At 39.2% G+C, this 20,534-nt stretch overlaps 2 protein-coding genes across 4 annotated transcripts; one reads left to right on the top strand and one right to left on the bottom strand.

The window, feature by feature from the left end:
- Positions 1-7,980: 7,980 nt before the first annotated feature.
- On the top strand, positions 7,981-12,915 carry LOC103697404 (protein STRICTOSIDINE SYNTHASE-LIKE 10-like). Its single transcript, XM_008779255.4, has 3 exons — positions 7,981-8,445; positions 10,900-11,166; positions 12,127-12,915. The coding sequence occupies exons 1-3, from the start codon at positions 8,141-8,143 to the stop codon at positions 12,695-12,697; spliced, it is 1,143 nt and encodes a 380-aa protein (XP_008777477.1). The 5' UTR covers positions 7,981-8,140; the 3' UTR covers positions 12,698-12,915.
- On the bottom strand, positions 11,368-18,039 carry LOC103720726 (two-component response regulator ORR9-like). 3 transcript variants are annotated; one of them, XM_039124688.1, is made up of 5 exons: positions 17,530-18,036; positions 17,344-17,435; positions 17,147-17,218; positions 16,899-16,969; positions 11,368-11,583 (listed from the first exon to the last, which is right to left on the bottom strand). In XM_039124688.1, exons 1-5 carry the CDS (start codon positions 17,633-17,635, stop codon positions 11,517-11,519), a joined length of 408 nt encoding a protein of 135 aa, XP_038980616.1. In that variant the 5' UTR covers positions 17,636-18,036; the 3' UTR covers positions 11,368-11,516. The 3 variants fall into 3 exon arrangements, with proteins under 3 accessions (XP_038980616.1, XP_026665650.1, XP_008808788.1); XM_026809849.2 differs by lacking the exon at positions 11,368-11,583 and adding an exon at positions 15,555-16,734 and having other exon boundaries at positions 17,530-18,039; XM_008810566.4 differs by lacking the exon at positions 11,368-11,583 and adding an exon at positions 15,555-16,151 and having other exon boundaries at positions 17,530-18,011.
- Between the last annotated feature and the right edge of the window lie 2,495 nt (positions 18,040-20,534).

The raw sequence follows: 20,534 nt of genomic DNA, 5'->3' as shown, positions 1-20,534 counted from the left end.
AAACAGATTGGACTTCATCTCTCTCTCTAATTTGACTCCCCTATGGATTATTGGTCCTTTGATTCGACCCTAGCAGATTGTACTCTGTAACTTTCTCTTCTCTCTTCCCTCCAATGTGGATTGCAATGGCTGGTTGCTAGTCTTCTAACATTGTTAATTATGAGAAGCAAAGTCTCATTCATTTTGGTTGATGGCTAATGTTGTTCAAGGAGTAGCTTCTGTCACTATTGCTAATCAGATGGCAGATTGGTTGAGCTCTGAATTCATTAAGTTTCTTCCAATGATACCTCTACCATATCTCTATGGAAGTGGGGTGCTGCGAAGGCCTCTTCAAACCCAGTTCTTGTTTCTGGGTACCCCACCCATAATATGGTGAATTTGAATCTTGGTGGTTCGGTAAATGGGGCCACAGCTGGTGCTAGTTTTTATAATGCTGTGATCATTCAGGCCATGCACTCTTTGCTGATGAAGACACTCATCAAGCTAATCCTGAGCTATTAATGAACAGTTTTGTTCTATTGCAGCCTTAATGGATGAGTCATGAACAAGCACTTGCAAATTACAAGTGATAACATTATTAATAAATAACCTTTCTAATGTTTTCTGAAACAAAATCACAAAAAAAAAATTGAGGTAGCGATATTATATACCATTAATAATTTAAGACAGTAATCTATATGAAAAACACTTAGAATTTACCTAGAGGAGCAAGGGAATGGTGTGCCGAGGCCAAGAGAGCAACGGACCGGCGTCTTGGATGAGGTAGAGTATCTGTGATCAAACTTGAACAACGTTTCTGCCGGCTTGAAGGATGGACGTGGAGAGAAAAGGCGAGCGCTTTTCGGCCGTTTCGCTTGACCAACGGCAGCAAATCTGCGCATGGCGGATCATCCGGCAATCACGTCGTGCTTGCAATACTACTATATTAGTAGGCTAGTTCTAGAGATGGGCACTGGGCCGGGCCGCCCACGGCACGGCACGAAGCGGGCCGTGCCTGGCACGGCCCGCCAGCTACAGTGACGGGCCGTGCCAGGCACGGCCCCTTTGATAGGGCCGTGCTGGGCTAGCGAATCCTGGCCAGCGGGCCGTGCCAGGCACGGCCCGCTTCGGGCCTGGGCCGGCACGGCCCGGTCTAGGCACGCGGGCCAAGCACGGCACGGCCCGCGTGCCAGCACGGCACGGCCCATAAGGGCCTGGGCCGGGCTGGCACGCGGGCCTGGCACGGTCCGGGCCTGGGCCCGGCTCGGCCCGATAAAATTTTTTTAATACATTAATAAATTATGAACACTAAGAAATCTTGATTTATGAATATAAAGCCACCTTAATGGTGGGGGGTTTGGCATAGACCCCTACCAGTTTATTAATTTCAATCAAAATGGTACATGAAGGGAGGTTTGGACCTTGGTCTGACCTCTAGATTCTAGAATACAATAAGAAACTAAGAAAGGGCCGAGGTTTGGACCTTGGTCTGACCTCCAGAATACAATAAAAATGTACAATTATAAAAAATTAAGAAATCTTACTAATCATCAGTGATTCAGTGAATCAGTATTCACTCTTCAGTCTTCAGTCTTCAGTCTTCACTCTTCAGTAGTGTTTGTATCATCATCATCAGAAGATGTTGTACTATGTCCACCTTTATCTTGAAGTCTTGCCTCAGCATCCAGCCAATCCTTGAAGCAGAGAAGCATCTCCACCGTTTCGCCCGTCATCCTACTTCTCTTTTCGTCAAGAACACGCCGACCTGCACTAAAAGCGGATTCCGATGCTACCGTGGACATCGGCACAGCTAAAATATCGCGTGCAATTGCAGACATAACAGGATATTGATTTCTAACACTCTTCCACCAAGATAATACATCTAGATTCTCTATTTGATTTTCATCATATGCAGACTGAAGATCATTTCGTAAATAAAATTCTAGTTCACTACTTAAAGATGAAGAAGATGAAGAGGAACTTGAAGCATGTGTGTGTCTTCTCTGTGCAATGAATGAAAAAATAGATGACGAACGAGAACTACTAGAAGGAGGAATAGAGGTTTGTATTTGTGTTCTAGATCCACGAATTTTTTCATCATATATAGCATAAATATCATAAAGAAGTTGTCTTACCTCATCTTTAGCAGATTCAGCATCTTGATTCATATTTTCAGCGTATGCATCAAGTAAAATTAGCACGCCATTTAATTTAACTCTAGGATCAAATACAGCAGCTAAGTTATGCATAGGACATATCCTGTCCCAATACTCATTCCATTTAGATTCCATTAGGTGAATAATAGGCATTAAAACATCATCATATCTATGTTCTGCAAATTTTTGACTAATTATATATGCTTGTTGTAAAAATGAACATGAAGTAGGGTAATAAATACCAGAAAGAACATTGGTAGCATTATAAAAACTAAGCAAAAAATCTTCCAAAATTTTTCCTTTATTCCAATCAGTTTCAGTCAATGTAAATCCTAATCCACGATCATTAATATATGCACTTAATAAATTTTTATATGGGTATGCATCATGTATCATGCTATATGTGGAGTTCCAACGAGTAATTACATCAAGTTTAAATTTTTTAAAACGTTTACCATGATTTATGCATAATTCCTTAAATTCTTGAAGTCTTGATCTAGAAGCATGAATAAAAGAAACTGCATTTCTAATTTTTGAAATCACATCTTGAATCATGCCCATGCCAGCTTGAACAGAAAGATTTAAGATATGACATGCACATCTAATATGCAGTAAATTTCCATCTAATATGGGATGCAATGAGTCTCTTAATAATACAACAGCAGAATTATTATTAGATGCATTATCAAAAGTAATAGACATAATTTTATCATTAATATTATATGAACATGCAGTTTGATAAATTATATTTGAAATTTGTTGCCCAGAATGTGGAAAATCAAAAGCACGAAAAGCAAGAATACGTTTATTTAATTGCCAATCATTATCAATATAATGAGCAGTAATGGCAATAAAAGAATTACTACCTACAGATGCTGACCAAATATCAGAAGTTAATGAAATTTTTACATTTAAAGTAGAAAGTGTTTCAATTAAATTTTGTTTCATTGCTAAAAAATTGGTCATAGCTACTCTTCTAAATGTACGCCTACTAGTTCTTTTGTAAGCAGGTTGTAGGTTTAATTGAACATATTCTTCAAAATTAAAAGATTCACATAAACTAAAAGGTAATTCATCCTTAACTATCCATTTTACAAGTGCTTTTCTTTGATTTTCATGATTATATGCAAAATTACCTACAAGTAATCCCCCTTGTATATTAAGGCTACTTTGAGTTTGAGCATGAGAATCATGCATCCTATGACTCTCTTGATGTCTTTTTAAATGCCCTGTTCCCCCACTACTACTACAACTATAAAGTTTGGCACATTTTTTACATTTAGCTTTCCAGACTCCCTCAACCATAACTCTATCAAATTCATTCCATACAATACTAGTCCTCTTACGAGAAGAGGTTTGACCTTCACTCGGTTCACCAGTTCTAGAGGAACTAGGAACAGGGGGTTGGGGATTAGTTTCTTCCCCCTCAGAAACAGGAATGCCAAACTGACTTTCCTCAAAAGATGACATATCTATGATTAATTCAAAAAATAAAAACTAACCGCAAGGAGGAATTGAGTAGAGGGTCGGAGGGCAGAGGCAGCGCCGAGATTCCGAGCTTCCTCTTGTGCTCTCAACAGAAGCGACCTTCTCTTCTCAACAGGAACCTCCTCTTGTGTAGCACTTGAACAAACTAAAAATTAAATTGCTAGAAGAGCACTTTAGAAGAGAGAAATAATAGCAGTAGAGAAGGAGAGAATGAGAGGTTTGGTGTGGTGAGAATGAGGGAGGAATGGGCTATTTATAGAAGCCCAAAAAATTTTTTTTCCCAAAATACCCCTCAATTCAGCCGTTATAGGACTGTTGGGAGGGGCAAAACCGTCTTTTTCCCGAAAATAGCCGTTGGAAACGGCTATTTTCTTCCCCCCTCTCCAGACGGGCCGTGCCAGGCACGGCCCGTCTGGAGCCGTTACGGGCCGTGCCAGGCACGGCCCGTTTAGAGACGTTGCGGGCCGTGCCTGGCACGGCCCGTTACCGCCCGTTACGGGCCGTGCCTGGCACGGCCCGTGCCGTGCCCGGCCCGGCCCACCAATAGAGGGGCCGGGGGCCGGGCCGGGCTTGCCTTCCGTGCCTCACGGGCCGTGCCAGGCACGGCCCGCTTCATAAGCGGGCCGTGCCAGGCACGGCCCGTTTAGAGTTTTGGCCCGGGGGGCCTGGGCCGGGCCGGCCCGGCACGGCCCGTTGCCCAACTCTAGCTAGTTCTTTGAATCTGTAAAAAAGAAGAAGAAGAAATTGTATAATAAGCTAAACAGTTCAGTAAGCAATGCTCGCTTTAGCTAAATAAATTATGCAATCAGATAGATAATAATTTGTAGAAATAAGCATATAGGCAATACTAATATACGAATCACATTCTTCTTAAAATCTTAAAATTTTGTTCATGCAGATGAATCTTTCAAATATTTATTTCATCTTATTGATCTTGAGCTATGACCACATCATCTTGTGGCAGGGTCATAACACCGACTTATCATCTTGTGGTAAGCTGCGCATCATCTTGCAACAAAGTTTTTCAGGACCGTTAATCTACTGGTGGTTGTCACTAATCATCTTGGACACAACTTTCAGGACAAATTATATACCAACGTATTATCCCCCATTGACAGTGTCTTCAACATAGCCAGATCGAAAATTTAAATGTTCTAAGTTTCATATTTCAGTTCTAAAATCATAAAGTGTCGAAATAAATTAATCATATCCATAATAAGATCATATATCGTCATAATATTCGAAAATAATATATTACATGATAATATCTATCCATCAAATTCATGTATCATGAATAATACCACTCAAAGTCATGAATATAAAATAATTTAATAATTACTAAAAAAATTTAAAAAAATGAAATATTACTTATTTTACAAACGCAATCCAACTAACATATCTAATTAATCCCAAATTTTTTTCAGGGCCTAATATCGAAAAATTATATTTTTCATTAAAACTTCATCATAATTTTTTTAAAAATAAAAATCTTAAATTCTAACATCTCACAAAGCTGGCCAAGCAGGAGTGCCTAACACCCCGGTCGATCCAGTTAAAGTGAAATTCATCGAATCATGCTTGGATTAGGGCACATATGGCTCAACAAAGATCGGAGCGATCAAATCTAACAATGTGTAACATGGGCCAGGGTGGGAGCTGATACACCGGCCAACGACCTTGGATCATGACTCTTCACCAAGGTCAATTCAAAATCACTATGAAGAGTCTCAACTAGATCCAACTACCCTAGAGATAGTAGAGAGAGTAGAGAGAGAAAGTTCAGGTAGAGAGAAAAATAAGAGAGAGAAAAGAGAACAAGCTTCTCTCTCTAACCAAAAAAGAAAAAAGAAGAGGGTGGTTGCAAGTGGTGCTTGGGGTCAGAGACCCACAACCGGCCAGCAAGCGGCCGGCGGTGGCCGGCGGTGGCCAGCGGCTGGCAGCACAAAATCCACTCAAAATAGGTGTTCCAATCTCTTTAACCACGGAAATCAAGCATCCCAATGGTTGGAGCTCCGGCCACGGTCTTTTGCCACTGCGGGGGATTAGAGGAAAACCTCGAAGGTAAGCACTGGTGGCGGAACCAACCAGAATCAGAAGAAAAAAACTTGTTTTCCAAAAATAGGGGAAATAGGGGCTTTACCCCTTCTCGGCCAAATTCTAGCGATCACTAATCGGAATCGAGCTTCCAAGGGTCATGAAGGCGGGAGAGAAAAGTTATCCAAAGGTTTCTGGATTCTTACCTGGCTTCCCGGCGGCAACAGCAGCATGATGGCATCAGCGATCGAGGGGAAAAGTTAAAGAAATCCGCTGACTACTCTTTGATTGGAGCTGGTTCTCCGACGAGGGGAGGATGGGGGAAAGCTTATATAGGGCAGAGACTAGAGTTTCCTAATTTATGGCAGAGTTCAACGAGGAGGACTCGTCCTCCTTCGCCGTGCTCAACCAAGTCTCTGCCATGGTTCTAGTTCGGACGGGCCTTCGGGCTGCGTTCAAACGCTGGGTCGGGCCAACAGGCCGGACCAATAAGGCTGGGCCTTACAACTTGGGTCTTACATTATAGGTGCTTCGCAGGTTTATTTGAAGGGAGATTTTATGACGGTTATCAGATGGTTTTCTGAGCCTTCCCTCAACGAGATTAAGCTTCATCCTCTTCTTCAAAATTGATGGAGATCAATGCAGTCATTGCTATCTTTTGAGGTCTCACATATTTATAGATAAGCTAAGAGTGTTGCCGATTGGATGACATTATATGCGACAAATTATATGGGCCCTACACTTTGGATGTCTTCGACCAATCTTTTTTTTCTTTGATTTTGTAATATTTTATTTTCTGGTTCCTACGGATGTTTTTTTTCTTGTTTAATTTAAATTGTTTGATTCACCGAAAAAAAAAAAAAGGATGAAAAAGGTAGCCCCTTCAAACCATGTGAAGATGCGATATGGTCCCAAATTATTCGGTTTAACTACTGGAAGTTTTAGCACCTTTAGTTTGCACCCTCAATTCAAATCTTTTTCGAGGAGAACAAAGAAGAGAAATATATCAGCCAGAAAAGAAGACAAATTTATTATATCCCCCTCAAGAGAAAATATATTCATCACATGAAGAACCCAGGCGTTAATGCTTCCTCTCATATAGCTTATTACTATTAGCTATGCAACTTAGGCCTCAACAAATACACATGGCAGGTTGGTTATAAGGGCTTGTTTTGGACAACCGATAATCCACGGATGTGATTTTCTAGGTGAGAAAATTTCTAAGATATCTTGAGGAGTGATTGGGTAGCAAAGAAATTTTCACTAAACATAGAAGGATAAAAGAAATGAATAAATTAAAAGCTGATTTATTTTGTAGTTAGGAAATTGGTATAATAAACATCTCGTCGGACTCTTTAATCTCTTCCAATATATCCATGTTCATGTATTTCGGTATCCAAACGTGCCCTTAGTAGCATTGGCTTAGTTGATTGAATCCATCATTCAAACTTTGGCGGTAGATTCCCCTATCATATTTCTCGATAAATGTAAAAAGAATCCTATGTTGCTTTCCTATTCTTTCTCCCCTCATTCCATAGCATTACTTGAGCCTTGAATGATGATTTGCTCCTATGAAAAACCTGCTTGTTGTAACCACCAAGACGTGTGATAAAAGCATGACTAAGACCTACATTTGTCTATCATCCAATTTAGATATAACCATCTGCAGATCCATCAACATTCCATCAACATGGCAACACAATGGGAGTGAGGAGCGATTCGATAGCCAAGATTAAACTTCGGAATCAACACATAAATCAAAGGAAAATTAGATCTAAAAACCTTTTGTCCACCGGAAAAAAAAAAGTTCTTTTCTTGAAGTTTCTATTAACATGCCAAAAATTGGCAGGCATTTAAGACTCTCTAAACATTATAAAGCACCACAAATTTACCCACCCAGTTACACAACCTACGTGGCATGAGATGATTGGTGAATTATTTATAAGATGAACGAATAGCATATTTAAAATATTTTTCTTTATTAGTATAATCCGATATCAACCTATATTATTTTTCTTTATTAGCATAATTTTGTTAGAGTAATTTTAAGAATCCCATAATAACTTGTATCAGCTAATATATATTATTTTTCTTTGTTTAACTTGACCCTATATTATCTTTCATATATGAAGTTTATATATAAGTATATAAAACTCTCAAAATTTATCAAATATGGTGGAACAAAAAAAATAAAATTATTTTTTTTATAATTTTTTTCTCCTTCAACAAATATTTTAACAAATATCTTCGGTGCCAAACTCAACGGGTAAAAAAGTCGTCCACCCTATGGTTCTTGCTTTTGACGAAGGAGAGCTACCACGTGGTGACACCACCAACCGTGGAGTTCGGCGGCTTCGGCCTGGCTCTGCTCTACTGCGACAAATAGATAGACTGCATTCATGGAATGCCACTTCAGCCCTCCTTCTTGTGTTAAACGCTTTTTTCTTCTTTTTTTTTGGCTAAGACTTGAACGCTTTCTTTAGATGAAGGGAGATTCCAATTCTATTAACAAGAAGCCTTCTCCTTTCCCCATGAACACCAAGCTCGCCGTGATTTCTGCAATACTTGCAAGCCTCTCGGTCTTTTTTTCTTTGGATTCTGTATTCCATGATTCCAGGATTTCAGAGATGGAGCTACTGCCACTAGATGCTGCAACTGGGCCTGAAAGCATAGCCTTTGATGCTAAGGGTGAGGGTCCATACACTGGGATATCGGATGGCCGGATTTTGAAGTGGCAAGGGAAGGAACAAAGATGGCTTGAATATGCTGCTGTCCATGCACCGCATCTGTGAGCATCCATCACCCTCTCTTCTCTCTCTCAAACATGGCAAGTACGTATGCAAAAATCTCTGATTATTGTTACAAGGGTTTACAGCAAATCCAGTTACTCATGTGATATAAGACTGCTGTTACATCGATTTGCTTGGTTGATCAAATCGTCCTTATTTCTCTTTGTTGGGAAAATGGTGTAAAACTGAAAAGGAGAAAGGATCGAGTCTAGATTTTTGGCGATTCATCATCACAGAATCGAATCCAAAATCTCCGATTATTGTTACATGGGTTTACAGCAAATCCAGTTACTCATGTGATACAAGACTACTGTTACATCGATTTGCTTGGTTAATCAAATCATCCTTATTTATCTTTGTTGGAAAAATGGTGTAAAACTGAAAAAGAGAAAGGATCGAGTCTAGATTTTTGGCGATTCATCATCACAGAATCGAATCCAAAATTTCCGATTATTGTCACAAAGGTTTACAGCAAATCCAGTTACTCATGTGATTAAAGGCTCCTGTTCAATCGGTTTGCTTGGTTGATCAAATCATCCTTATTTCTCTTTGTTGGGAAAATGATGTAAAACTGAAAAAAGAGAAAGGATCGAGTCTAGATTTTTGGCGATTCATCATCACAGAATCGAATCCAAAATCTCCGATTATTGTTACAAAGGTTTACAGCAAATCCAGTTACTCATGTGATTAAAGGCTCCTGTTCAATCGGTTTGCTTGGTTGATCAAATCATCCTTATTTCTCTTTGTTGGGAAAATGATGTAAAACTGAAAAAAGAGAAAGGATCGAGTCTAGATTTTTGGCGATTCATCATCACAGAATCGAATCCAAAATCTCTGATTATTGTTGGAAGGGTCTAAGCACCACAGCAAATCTAGTTACTCATATGATAGAAGAGTACTGTTGGTTGGTCATGCATCTTGGTTCAACTTAGAATATGCTTCATATAAAACCCTTGTCCAATTATATAACATAGCTAAAATCTAACATGATTTATCAGAAAGTTCTTTTTAACTTTTTTTACATCTTGTCTGGCTTTAAGTTTTACTCAGATTCTTGAATATAATTAGGTTCATGTGATAACCATCCTACATGCTTCACAATTTTTATAACTAATTGCGCGATGAATTTACTTTTCAACTCTTGTGCTTCTTCGATGCTTCAATTAGTTGGTATCTTTTTGAGGAGTTCAATTGCTGAATACCTGCATTTCTTTTCTTGTTATGAGACACTCTAATGGTTATGGTCCTCATCATTGCAATGGCGCCTTTTACTTATCAAACTTTTCGTAACTAACCCTAGTGTTTCTTAACTTCTTTTTTGAGAATGAGTTTGTCAAGGATAAACAAGAATGATTACAGGGTTCTCATTAGCAAGAGGCTCATAAAATAATTTTCTATGCAAACTTGGCAATGACCTGCAATTGGACCCCCTCCTAAGGGTTTAAGTTGGGTATTTTTCCAAGATTAAGAGGGGTCAATTCTAACCATCTATCTTGTGCCCACCCCACCCAACGCCTCGAAGGCGACTCCAACCAAAATCGAACCCTTATCCCTTGCCCGGGGTGCAAGAGGTGATAGACTTCGAGCAACCCCTTGGCGGCCGGGTGAGTGTGTCCAAACAAGCCCCTGGTGGTAGGTGGCTCGTTGCTATCATGTCCTTGAGATAACTGATAGATGGAGCTCCCACCATTATTCTCAAAGAAAAGGTGCAACAATTCAAAATATACTTTACTAACCAATAGTTATGGACCCTAAGGAAGGAAAACTCAAATTCATTGCAAGGACATTATTTTCTATGCAGCAAATATTTTTACTGTATGTCCTGATCAAAACCAACCACATCAACTACATTAAGAAATATTATTTCTTTTTGCTTATTGTTTCATGGTTGTTCATTTAAATATCTATGGATTATCAAGCATAGCCCTTTCGAGGATGAAAAAAATTACATATTTTCATACTTGAACCAAACAAGTGATAGCCAGCCAAACTCCTCTCAGCTGGTTGCAACCCCTCTCCTTGACACACTCTCTGCATTTAATCATCAAAGCAGGTGGTCTTTAAGCTTTCTAGACCAATTATTTGCTTCGCAAAAAAGATCAGTTATTTCTCCACATACTGAATGAGAAAACTTACACCAGAATTTTGACGCGTTTTCACATCGAGTTCGGCCTTAAGAAAACATTATTGGTCGAAGTTGCTCCTTAACTTGAGATCATGACTAAATGCATAAATTTAGTTAATAATTTTAAAAGAAAAATATTTTTAGGCTCTTATGCATTATGCAGGATACTTTCAGTAGTAGGACAACTAATATCATTCGACCCGCAGGCTAATAGTATCTATAAAATTTTGGTCTCTGTTTGCTTTAGAATATGTAGACAATGATCAGTAATGTCCATTGTTTTGTTTGTCTTGTTGAGAATAAACTAAACACCGCATACTCTTAACAGGTTGAGTAAGTGTAGAGGCTCACAAGATCCAAAACTGGAACATGTCTGTGGGCGGCCACTGGGGCTGAAATTTAGTGCCAAGACTGGAGAACTCTATGTTGCAGATGCTTATCTAGGGTTGTTGGTGGTCGGTCCTGATGACAAATTCGCAACGCCAATTGCTAAACAAGCCCAAAGTGTTGAGTTCCATGTCACTAATGGCTTGGACATAGATCCTGACAGTGGAGTTGTCTATTTTACTGATAGTAGCATGCGCTTTCCAAGAAGGTATGAAACATTGCCACTCTGTTTATTTCAGGACACAAGATGTGAAATGTTATGTAGCCATCTGAGTTCGACATCAGTAAACCTGGCAATGGATTCACATTAATTTGCAACAACTGGTCTAAGGAGTAAAAAACACATCCAAAAGTTAGGTCGACATGTTGATCTGCAGTGGATCATTAAGATTGATCGCACTTTAGAAGATTTTAATTGAAATCAGCCTCACTCGCATCATCTCGATCATCCACAGATGTTTTCGAGTTGAACATTTGTATTCAATGTCACATGAATACAAAGGAAAAGTAAAAGGCAAATAGAGTCATAGCCTAGTGGTTGCATCTCTCCTTTCGACTTTAAAAGGTTTCGACATCAAACCTTGCAGGTGTTTCCAGCGTGATCGGTGTCATCCCCACCATTGAACTAAAAAAATAAATAAATAAATAACATCAAAAGAATAAAGTCATCAAGAAAAATGCGAAGACCATATAATTTCTAGTTCTTTTCAACTAGCCTGTGAACTTGAAAGATATTATCTCATGCAGTTGAACAATGAGAGTGGCAGTCAACAAACATTTCTCCAGTACATATACATACACATACACAATGAGAATGGCAATCAACAACCATTTCTCTAAGACATGCACGCACGCATGATAACAAGAAAATATCAGCCATCATTTTAAAGTCTTTTTAAGTAAACAACAAACCAGGATTTCTAATAATTTTTCGCACATTGTATTTTCTGATTCAGATGGATGTATTTTCTCTACATTAGTATAAATAAAATCAAAGACTCTTTAGGTGAAAAATAAAACAGGATTTCTAGTGACTTTTCATATATTTTATTTTCTGATTCTCATGGATGTATTTTCTCCGGAGTGGTGTAAATAAAACCTGGTTTTACCCCCCCAAAAAAAATGATGCAAGGACTAATGGGCAGAACGATGGCATAACATTCGACAGGCAATACATCTCAGCAATCATAGCTGGTGATAGAACGGGAAGGTTGATGAAGTACGACCCAGAAAGCAGAGAGGTCCAAGTCCTGCTCGACTCCTTGTACTTCCCCAATGGGGTGGCACTAAGCCAAGATGGCTCCCACCTCCTCATTGTGGAGACCACCACCTGCAGAATCCTAAGGTACTGGCTTCGGACACCCAAGGCCAAGAGCCTTGAAGTCATTGCCCAACTCCCAGGATTCCCGGATAACATCAAGCGGAGCCCACGAGGAGGCTTCTGGGTGGCTCTCCATTCCAAGAGAACAAAGCTTGTACAGTGGGTCCTCTCTGAGCCTTGGCTGTGCGACGCTCTCCTTAAGGCCTCGGTTGACCTCCAGAGGTTGTCTTCATTCTTAAACTGGAGGAGTGGGAAGGCATCTGCACTGAGGTTGAGCGAAGATGGACAGGTTTTGGAAGGATTTGGTGGAAGGGCAATGAGGGCTATTAGTGAGGTGGAAGAGAGGTATGGGAGGTTATGGATTGGGTCTATAGCAATGCCTTTTGTGGGCATTTACAATGTTACAAGACCAGCATAGAAGATCATCATATTGCATGGACTGCTTAATTTGTCTTCAAGCATTGCATGTTGGATGCTTTTGGTGATAAACTTCTAATACTTGTCTGTGTAACGATCAAATAGGAATTTGTTTCTTTCCTCGATCCTGCTGTTCTTGTGTAATTCATAATTTTGTCATATATTTTTCTAGTTTCTTATAAAGGATGAATTTTTAAGAATTCGTAGAATCGTTGAACATCTATTGGTGGTTCAACGTTTAATATTGTCTCCTTTTTATTTTTATTTTTTATGTGAATGGAGGTAGCAGCAGCTTCCACAAGTTTATATCAAGATCAGAAAAAATATTGACAAACAGAAGAAGGAACAGAATTTACAGGGGAGAAGAGGAAGAGAATAAGAAATCACTTGCACAGATGGTGCCAAAGATAGAAATGTGTGAATTGTCTTCCCAAGGATTGAATGAATGGAACGAAGCATTCAAAGAAAGATTCTTGCATTTCGTTCTCACCATATTTCCTAACAAATGGATGCAAGAAGCTGATCACCTGCTCTTCTATTATCTCTCCACTGGATCCATAGGTTGTGAAAATTCGGCGGCCTGCCTCTCAACTTCAATCGTATTTTGATGGTGGACTTGATACTTCTAGCGTACCAACTGAAATCCTTTTCTCTCGTGGAGTAGTTTTGGCTTTGAGGTAGAGGGATACACTAATACCGTTTATTTGATAGGTATAAGTGTAGGTTCACAAACTGTTGAATACAAATGTAATAAACGTAAATTTTGATAGAGTTTTTGTAATTTACTTTTTTATTTTTATTAAGGATAGTAATTTATGATCCGATCTATCAATCCGGTCCACGAATGGTTCGCTTTAAGCAGATTTGAGATTGATATAAACATATTTCGATCATAAACCGCAACGGATCAACTCATCTATATCTGTTTATTAAATGGGTTGGGTTTCGATTTAGACTTTTGACTTGTTTAACTTGTTTAGACCTGTTTAATAAGTAGATCAGGTCATTATCTGACCCATTTAATTGTTTAAAATTTATTTAACTTGTTTCTAAAGTTATTTAATATTTCTAATTTGTTTAACCTAATCCGCTTAATCAATTAAATTCATTTAATCCATTAAAAATCCGTTCAATCCAACTTGACCTGTTTAATAAATAAGTTATGCGGATCTAAGTCGGGTTACCGGTTAATAAACAAGTAGGATTCAAATCTGGAATTTTAACTTGCTCAATCGAGTCGATCCGTATAACCCGATCTTGCGTTCACTGCCTACCATTTCCATTGGACCTGGCCCCTAGGTGGCATCATTCTCTGGGCGAGGCAAACTCGGAAAGAGGTCATATGATTAGAGGACGCACCAAATCTAAGAAGGCGTGCCCTGATGGAGACATGGATGGTGTGAATGGGAGCTGTTCCAATATTCCCCCATGCATGGCGAATACGCTTATCAGCACACGACGTGCCTCCTGGCCCCTTGATAAGGGCCGAATTTTAGGTTAAGTAGTTGTCACCAGTGACTGCATGAGACCATGGCCGACACTGGTCCCGTACGTCGTGTAGAGGACATGCTCTCGATTGATCCCAAAACACTTCACATAAGTCTTGCACCAGATCCATAACACATGTTGGACTCCCTCTGCCAACTTGTTTGCAGGCGATCACAGCCATGGATTACAGTTCTCATGCCTTCCAACATTCAAGCAGACTCATTTTTATCTATCTTTCATGTCATTTATTTAGCCAGAAAGTTGGGGAAAAAGAGAGGTCAAGATGAGTTTATATCAGTTTATATCAACTGAAATAAAAAGGTGACGGTACAAACTGGGATCTTGGTGAACTCGGTCAAGATGAAAACCTTGTTCAAGCTGAGAATTCCGTTCTATCTATCTTGGCTATATACTACATGTCCCTGTTTGTTTTTCTACCCTAGTTGTTGTTTAAAATTGACAGGCTGAGAAGAAGTTCCCTTGGTGTGGCAAGTCTACTTCCTCTCTAATCTTAAATATGGTCAATCGGAAAAATCTTTGCAGAGATAGGAAAGGAGGGCTTGGAATATTATTACATGTGGCTGATTTCAGCAGAGATCTTCTCTCTAAATGGTAGATAAACCCCACCCTCTGTTTTTCTGAACTTGCATTAGAAGAGTTGAGAGAGCTAGCAAGCATTCTGCAAAGCATTACCCACTCATGCAACCAAGACCAGCCAATGTGAATGTGAGGACCTGTATGGGCGTGTGTTTAGTCCCACATCGGTTATTCGCTGAATAGATCTTGAATATTTATACAGAATCAAGGAACCCAAATAATATCTTCTGGCTAGCCATTTTGGGTGAGGTCTTGGGTTGTTATAGCAAAGATGGACTGACGACAAGCATTAGTCTGTTAAATCCTCCCATTTATTTGCATGCCAATATGCACAATACTCCTGGGAATTGGTGGGAGCGTTGCCAGGATTTATACATCCAAGAAGAATGTCTCTAAAGCCTGGCCTCTTCCATACTGGGCTTGACTTGGTCACCTTGGACAATGTAATGGATGTATCTCTTTAAAACAAAGAGACCACTGCTCTAGGAGCAGCTCTTCCTAATATGCTTTCTACCTAGCACTCTCCTTCCGAATGTCCTAGAGAGAGAACAAGAATGTAATATTTGGTCATGGAATCCAGTATCCTTTTCCAAGAGGACATTACTGTACCTTGCTTCATTTACTTAATGAAGATAGGCAGAATTTCGAATCAGTCTGCTCGAAAAGTTCCTCATGGAGAGTAATTAGAGTGCAGGTGTGAAGTGGAAAAGGCAGGGGTGGAGACTCATAAGCCTAACTAAAACCATGATATAAACAAGCCTCCATGCAACAGCTCAAAAATAAGAGTTTCTTGTTATCTTTCTGAGAAGAAACAGTTTTGCTCATTATCAGGATGACACAAGTAACTTCAGTAGTGCAAGGCATCCACTGCTTCCAATACCCAGCCTTCCATTACAACTTTCCATCATTCTCCTTTGCTGCAATTATTTCTTACATCTCCCTCTAAGTTATTGGCAGTTCTGATTCCAAGACAAAATTAGAATCCATTACATTACATGCAAGTATTTCCCTATAATTAATTCTTCTTAAGCAAATCCCGTAATCTTAGATCAAGAAGAAAAATAGTGGAGAAAGTAGAACTTTTAAAGGGTCTACTCAAAAAAGAAAAAGAAGAAAATAATAATATAAGAAATCACAATACTGTCAGGCTGCTCGAGAATCTTGGTCTTGTCATCTTAGGTGAAATTTCATCATCCATAGCCTTTCTTTTGTTGCTGTTATTATTTCTGCTGGTGTTATTGTTGTTCTGCAGCACCTGCTGCTGATGCTGCTCTTTATGTTTCCCTCTCAGTATATGGGGTTTGAGCCTGTTCATATCTGATAGCTGTACAGGCTTAAGAAAGAATTCTTCTGCTCCTCCTTCCAAGCATCTGGCCAGAAAAAGTACCCATCGGACCATTACCTCTTGATACGAAGACAACTTAAACAGTTTGGAAGAAGGGCTTTTATTACCAATTAGGCTCAAAAAATTTACATGTTGATGTTTTAATCCTATCATTCTTCTTGTCCCAGTAGGTCAGAAACAGAGCAGGAGTTAGAAAAAGATTTCAGAAGGAATAGTTTGGAAGGGCTTCCTTACCAATTTGGCTAAAGAAATTCACAGGCATCTTTGAAGCCATAAATACGATATGACAGCTGATACCCCAATCACTTTTGTTTGATTTAGTTCTCGTTGGAATATTGGATGATTGAGATTGGCAACAGAGAGGAGAAAAGACCCCAGATTTATCTGACTTAAAGCTTTTCTCTTTATTCTCTTATCAGAAAAGTTAATGAGTTAGGAAGAGCATAAAATTTTGATGCATTCTTTAGTATCCATCAAACAGATTACTAACTTGAAAAGTGGGAATATTTCACATCAAAATAGTTCTTCCAGATATGGCATGAAAGGAGAAAAAGAGACCCCCTGTCACACTAAAAATCTCTTCGATTCTTACTACTTTTTCATTCTTCCTGATTGCAACACAATATAAGTTGTTAAAATTTTAGGAGGAATCATAGTAGCGAAATATTTTTTATATAAGAAAACTATCTCCTCTTTTTTTTTTTTCTCTTCTGAAATATACCCAAAGATTGCAGAAATTATACAAAATCGCAAAAGGAGATATTATGCTCACCTGTTGATCCTGGAAGGCATATTCTCAGATGACATGATTACAACTGGGATGTCTTTCAGAGAAGATGACTCCTAATTCAGCAATCAGATAATCCTCATGAGCCCTTTCTTCCACAAGTAATGCCAAAACCAGACTAAACAATTTCTCCATATCAAAATAAAAGAATAACAAACAAGGACTATTCATGGGAGACTATCTTTTACTTTAAAAAAAAAAGGGCTGTTGATCCAAACAACAATGATAGGTACCTTAATCTTCTTGAGAAGATCATAGCCTGTCATTTCAGGCATGCAGTAGTCTGTGATAACCAAATTTATATCCTGAAGGCAAAAGCAACAAAGCAAATCCAATTCATCAATCACCACTCCACCAAGCATCTAGCTGTTCATAATAAAAAGGAAAAAAAAAACAGTGAAAGACATGGGAGGGCCTAAAAAAACCATACATGCTGGTCAGAAGAAACAGAAGGTGAATTGATCTGATCATCCTGCAGACCCAGGTATTGCAAAGCTTTGCTCCCAGAATCTACCGTGGTAACTTAACAAAAACAGTAGAAAAAACAAAACATCAGCTTTATGAAAGAAACAAATACTAAATACATTTCTATTTTTCTTTTTCCTCATGAGAATACCTTGGTATGATGAGGTCTTGAGGAGCCTCTCGATCAACTTTCTGTCAAGAAGGTTGTCATCCACAGCTAAGACACGGAACTGAGTCTCCGTAGCAACGACAGCCATGGTGGCTGACTACTCTCAGGAAGAAGAAGAAGAAGAAGAAGAAGAAGATGATGATGATGATGATCGAGGAAAAAGAGGGAGTAATAGAATACGAGGAGGGAGAGTGGGGATGGTTATATGGATGTTTTCTGCATGACGGGTCCCATCCTCCCCAAATCCCACCTCATGGAAAGCATGATCCGACCAGATCTCCTCCATATCTTCCATGGAATCCTCCTCAATTGACCCACTATAACTTTGAATTGGAGAGCAAGAAAGTGACCATGCCGCCCCTTCCTTTCCCTTCTTTTCTTCTCTCTCTCTCGCGCTCTGCTGACCCCTCTTTTGCTGTCTCCTTGCAAGTCATATGTCTTATTCGCCACCCAAGATCCGTTAAATTGACTCGTAGATTTCACTTTAAACAACATGCCTTTGTCCTTCTCATTTTTGGCTCTTTCTATTTTATATATTATTTTTTTTTAAATAAGAGCCAAGGGCGGTAGTCGGTTGGATGTGGTTGTTGGGCCGACTGTTAATAGCGTATAAAATCTTAATTATCTTTTTCTTAGATGAAAAATCAAGCCAATGGGATATTTAGGGCCTTAGATTGGATCGCTTGACCCCTCGATCCACCTCAGTTTGTCTTAATTTTAGACTTAGCTACAATCCGATAGGCTTGCTATTTCATTCGGTTGGCTTAGCTTTCATCCACCTTTGTTTTTTAAGAAAAGTTTTTACACCATCTTCTTCGTCTTCTTTGGAAGCTAACTAAGAAGAAAAGATAATCAGTCCCTTGTGCTCTGATTCATTCTTTTATGTATGTGGCTTCTTTCTGATCTAGTCTAGGAGCACAAAGTCTGTCAAAGAAGGGTTAAGGTCTGTCTCTGGCCGGTATTTCACCTAAAAAAAGAGAAAGTTCTTCTTTTTTTCTTATTTATACTTTTTTTTTGTCTATGTCCAAAGAAGATCGGGTCAGGTCCATGGAGAATTATTTAGACCCAGCAAGTTGTTTGGATCGGATCTCCCAATCTAGGTCGGTTCAAGTCATTGATTGTAAAGACGGAGACCATTGGTGGTGGTCAAGGTTAAAAGAGAGAGAACATGTGAGAAAGAGGGGAAGAGATAGAGAGAAAGAGAGAGAGAGAATGGAGGGGAGTTCTTACTATTGGAGAATGCAACAAGGGAGAATGCAACAAAGGAATCTAAGTGATTTTCCAAACGGTTACTTGGCCGAGAATGCTCGATAGAAACCAAGAGTATTTCAATCGATTTTCATCAGAGATTGATTGGGGGTTTGGAGGCACGATGGTTAGAGGAAAGAGAGAAAGGCTTTTTATAGATCAAATCCTAAGTATTGCCAGAGTCTGATGTGACCTCGGATCCCCTTTTCTTTAATGAACTCGGGGAGGAAGATGACTCCTATCGAGAGTCTTCCTCCTCCGTCTCAAGTGATGGGCGCATGCTAAGCAACCCAAACGGCTGGTCCAGGAAAACCCAGGCCAGTTTAGGACCAAATAAAATAGGCTCTCATAGAAGGAGTACTATTGGTAGAAACTAGGATAGTGCATGCGATGTAGAGATGAGAAAGACTATGGGAGCAGGAAGTAGACCGTCAAGAAGGTCAACATTGCCAGATGGCCGGGTCTATGGGTAGATTCAAAGGACATGGGTGCTCGTTAGGAAAGGGAGCTTACAACCTTCGAGGGGTTAAGGGTGGGTAGTGAGATTGAGGGTGAGACTGGCTTTTATTTCACATGTTAAAGATCGAATCGAGCCATGTTAGGTAACTATTATAGAAACTAAATAACATACAGATTAGGCTAAAGTTCACAAAACCAAGAACTTACTTAGGATGTTGAATGGGTCCAATTTTAAAAATGGATCGAATCAGGTAAAAATGGATCAGCTCGAGTTAGTTCATAAGCCAACCCAACACATTTGCAGCTTTAAAAAGATTCAGTCCACACTCTTTAACCATGCAAGATCGCAAGTTGATTCTCATGATCTAACCCAGCTATTTATCTATAAAAAATTATTTGGTGGCAAAAAAAAATCATAAAAGAATTGAAAACATTCTAATTACCAAAAAGTTTTTTATGAAACTTGTTATAGATTTCCTAAGCTTATTTCGATCTTTTAAGGAAACGAATAAACCAGTTAAAAAATATATATATATTTTCCAAGATCACATCAAATTGCGATAGGCCTGGCGGGATGGAAGCAAAAGTGGTGGGGGCGCACCCAATCCGCGCTCGAGATTCTCTGACGTTGGCTCCACCTCTTCTGTTTCCAAGTCGTGCCAAAATGAGATCTTATGGTCTTCTCGTTCTCTTTCGCTCCACCGGCGTCTCTCACTTCTGATCGATTAAATTTTGTCACCATACAATTCCAAAACCAAGTCATCCGGAGTAGGGATATGGTCGCCCATTCACACCTTCAGGCTTAAAACTCACCCATCCGCCTCCACTACATGGGGCTATCATGCACCAGCGACAGGTGCAATATACGTAAGAGAATGTGGATAAGTGTGATAGCGAGAGAGAGATAGTTGATGACTACAATCTAATCTCATATTGTTGAACTTGTTTTGCTTTATTCTCTTAAAAAGGGCCTAGTAAATAAGTTTTCTTTTTTTTTGTTGAGAAAATAGAAATATAATTTTGTTAATATATGGGATATGCATAATACGTTTCATAAATAGGCGCATGATTGTACTATAGCAGGATATAAATGCAAGGGCCACAAATGAAGGATTGAGTAAATCATGTTATAGAGATTTTAATAGAGACAAAACGCATTAGGTTGGCTATCTAATGAGTAAAGATGTGCATATATAAGTAGATGCATTAGAATAACAGATTGGAAATAATCCTCTCATATTTGAAATTAGTCATATACTAAAAAGGGCAGATGGATTTGA

The sequence above is a fragment of the Phoenix dactylifera genome, chromosome 3 (genome assembly GCF_009389715.1).
Source record: "Phoenix dactylifera cultivar Barhee BC4 chromosome 3, palm_55x_up_171113_PBpolish2nd_filt_p, whole genome shotgun sequence".
Lineage (NCBI taxonomy): Eukaryota > Viridiplantae > Streptophyta > Magnoliopsida > Arecales > Arecaceae > Phoenix > Phoenix dactylifera.
This window is presented reverse-complemented; position numbering and strand designations above follow the sequence as displayed.

Excerpts from the sequence above, each read along its gene's own strand:
- LOC103697404 (XM_008779255.4), top strand. The coding sequence starts at position 8,141 with ATGAAGGGAGATTCCAATTCTATTAACAAGAAGCCTTCTCCTTTCCCC. Across the intron at positions 8,446-10,899 it reads GCTGTCCATGCACCGCATCT|GTTGAGTAAGTGTAGAGGCT; the intron begins GTGAGCATCCAT and ends TACTCTTAACAG. Across the intron at positions 11,167-12,126 it reads AGCATGCGCTTTCCAAGAAG|GCAATACATCTCAGCAATCA; the intron begins GTATGAAACATT and ends AACATTCGACAG.
- LOC103720726 (XM_008810566.4), bottom strand. The coding sequence starts at position 17,635 with ATGGCTGTCGTTGCTACGGAGACTCAGTTCCGTGTCTTAGCTGTGGAT. Across the intron at positions 17,219-17,343 it reads CTGTTTCTTCTGACCAGCAT|GATATAAATTTGGTTATCAC; the intron begins GTATGGTTTTTT and ends TTTTGCCTTCAG. Across the intron at positions 16,970-17,146 it reads ATCTTCTCAAGAAGATTAAG|GAGTCATCTTCTCTGAAAGA; the intron begins GTACCTATCATT and ends TTGCTGAATTAG.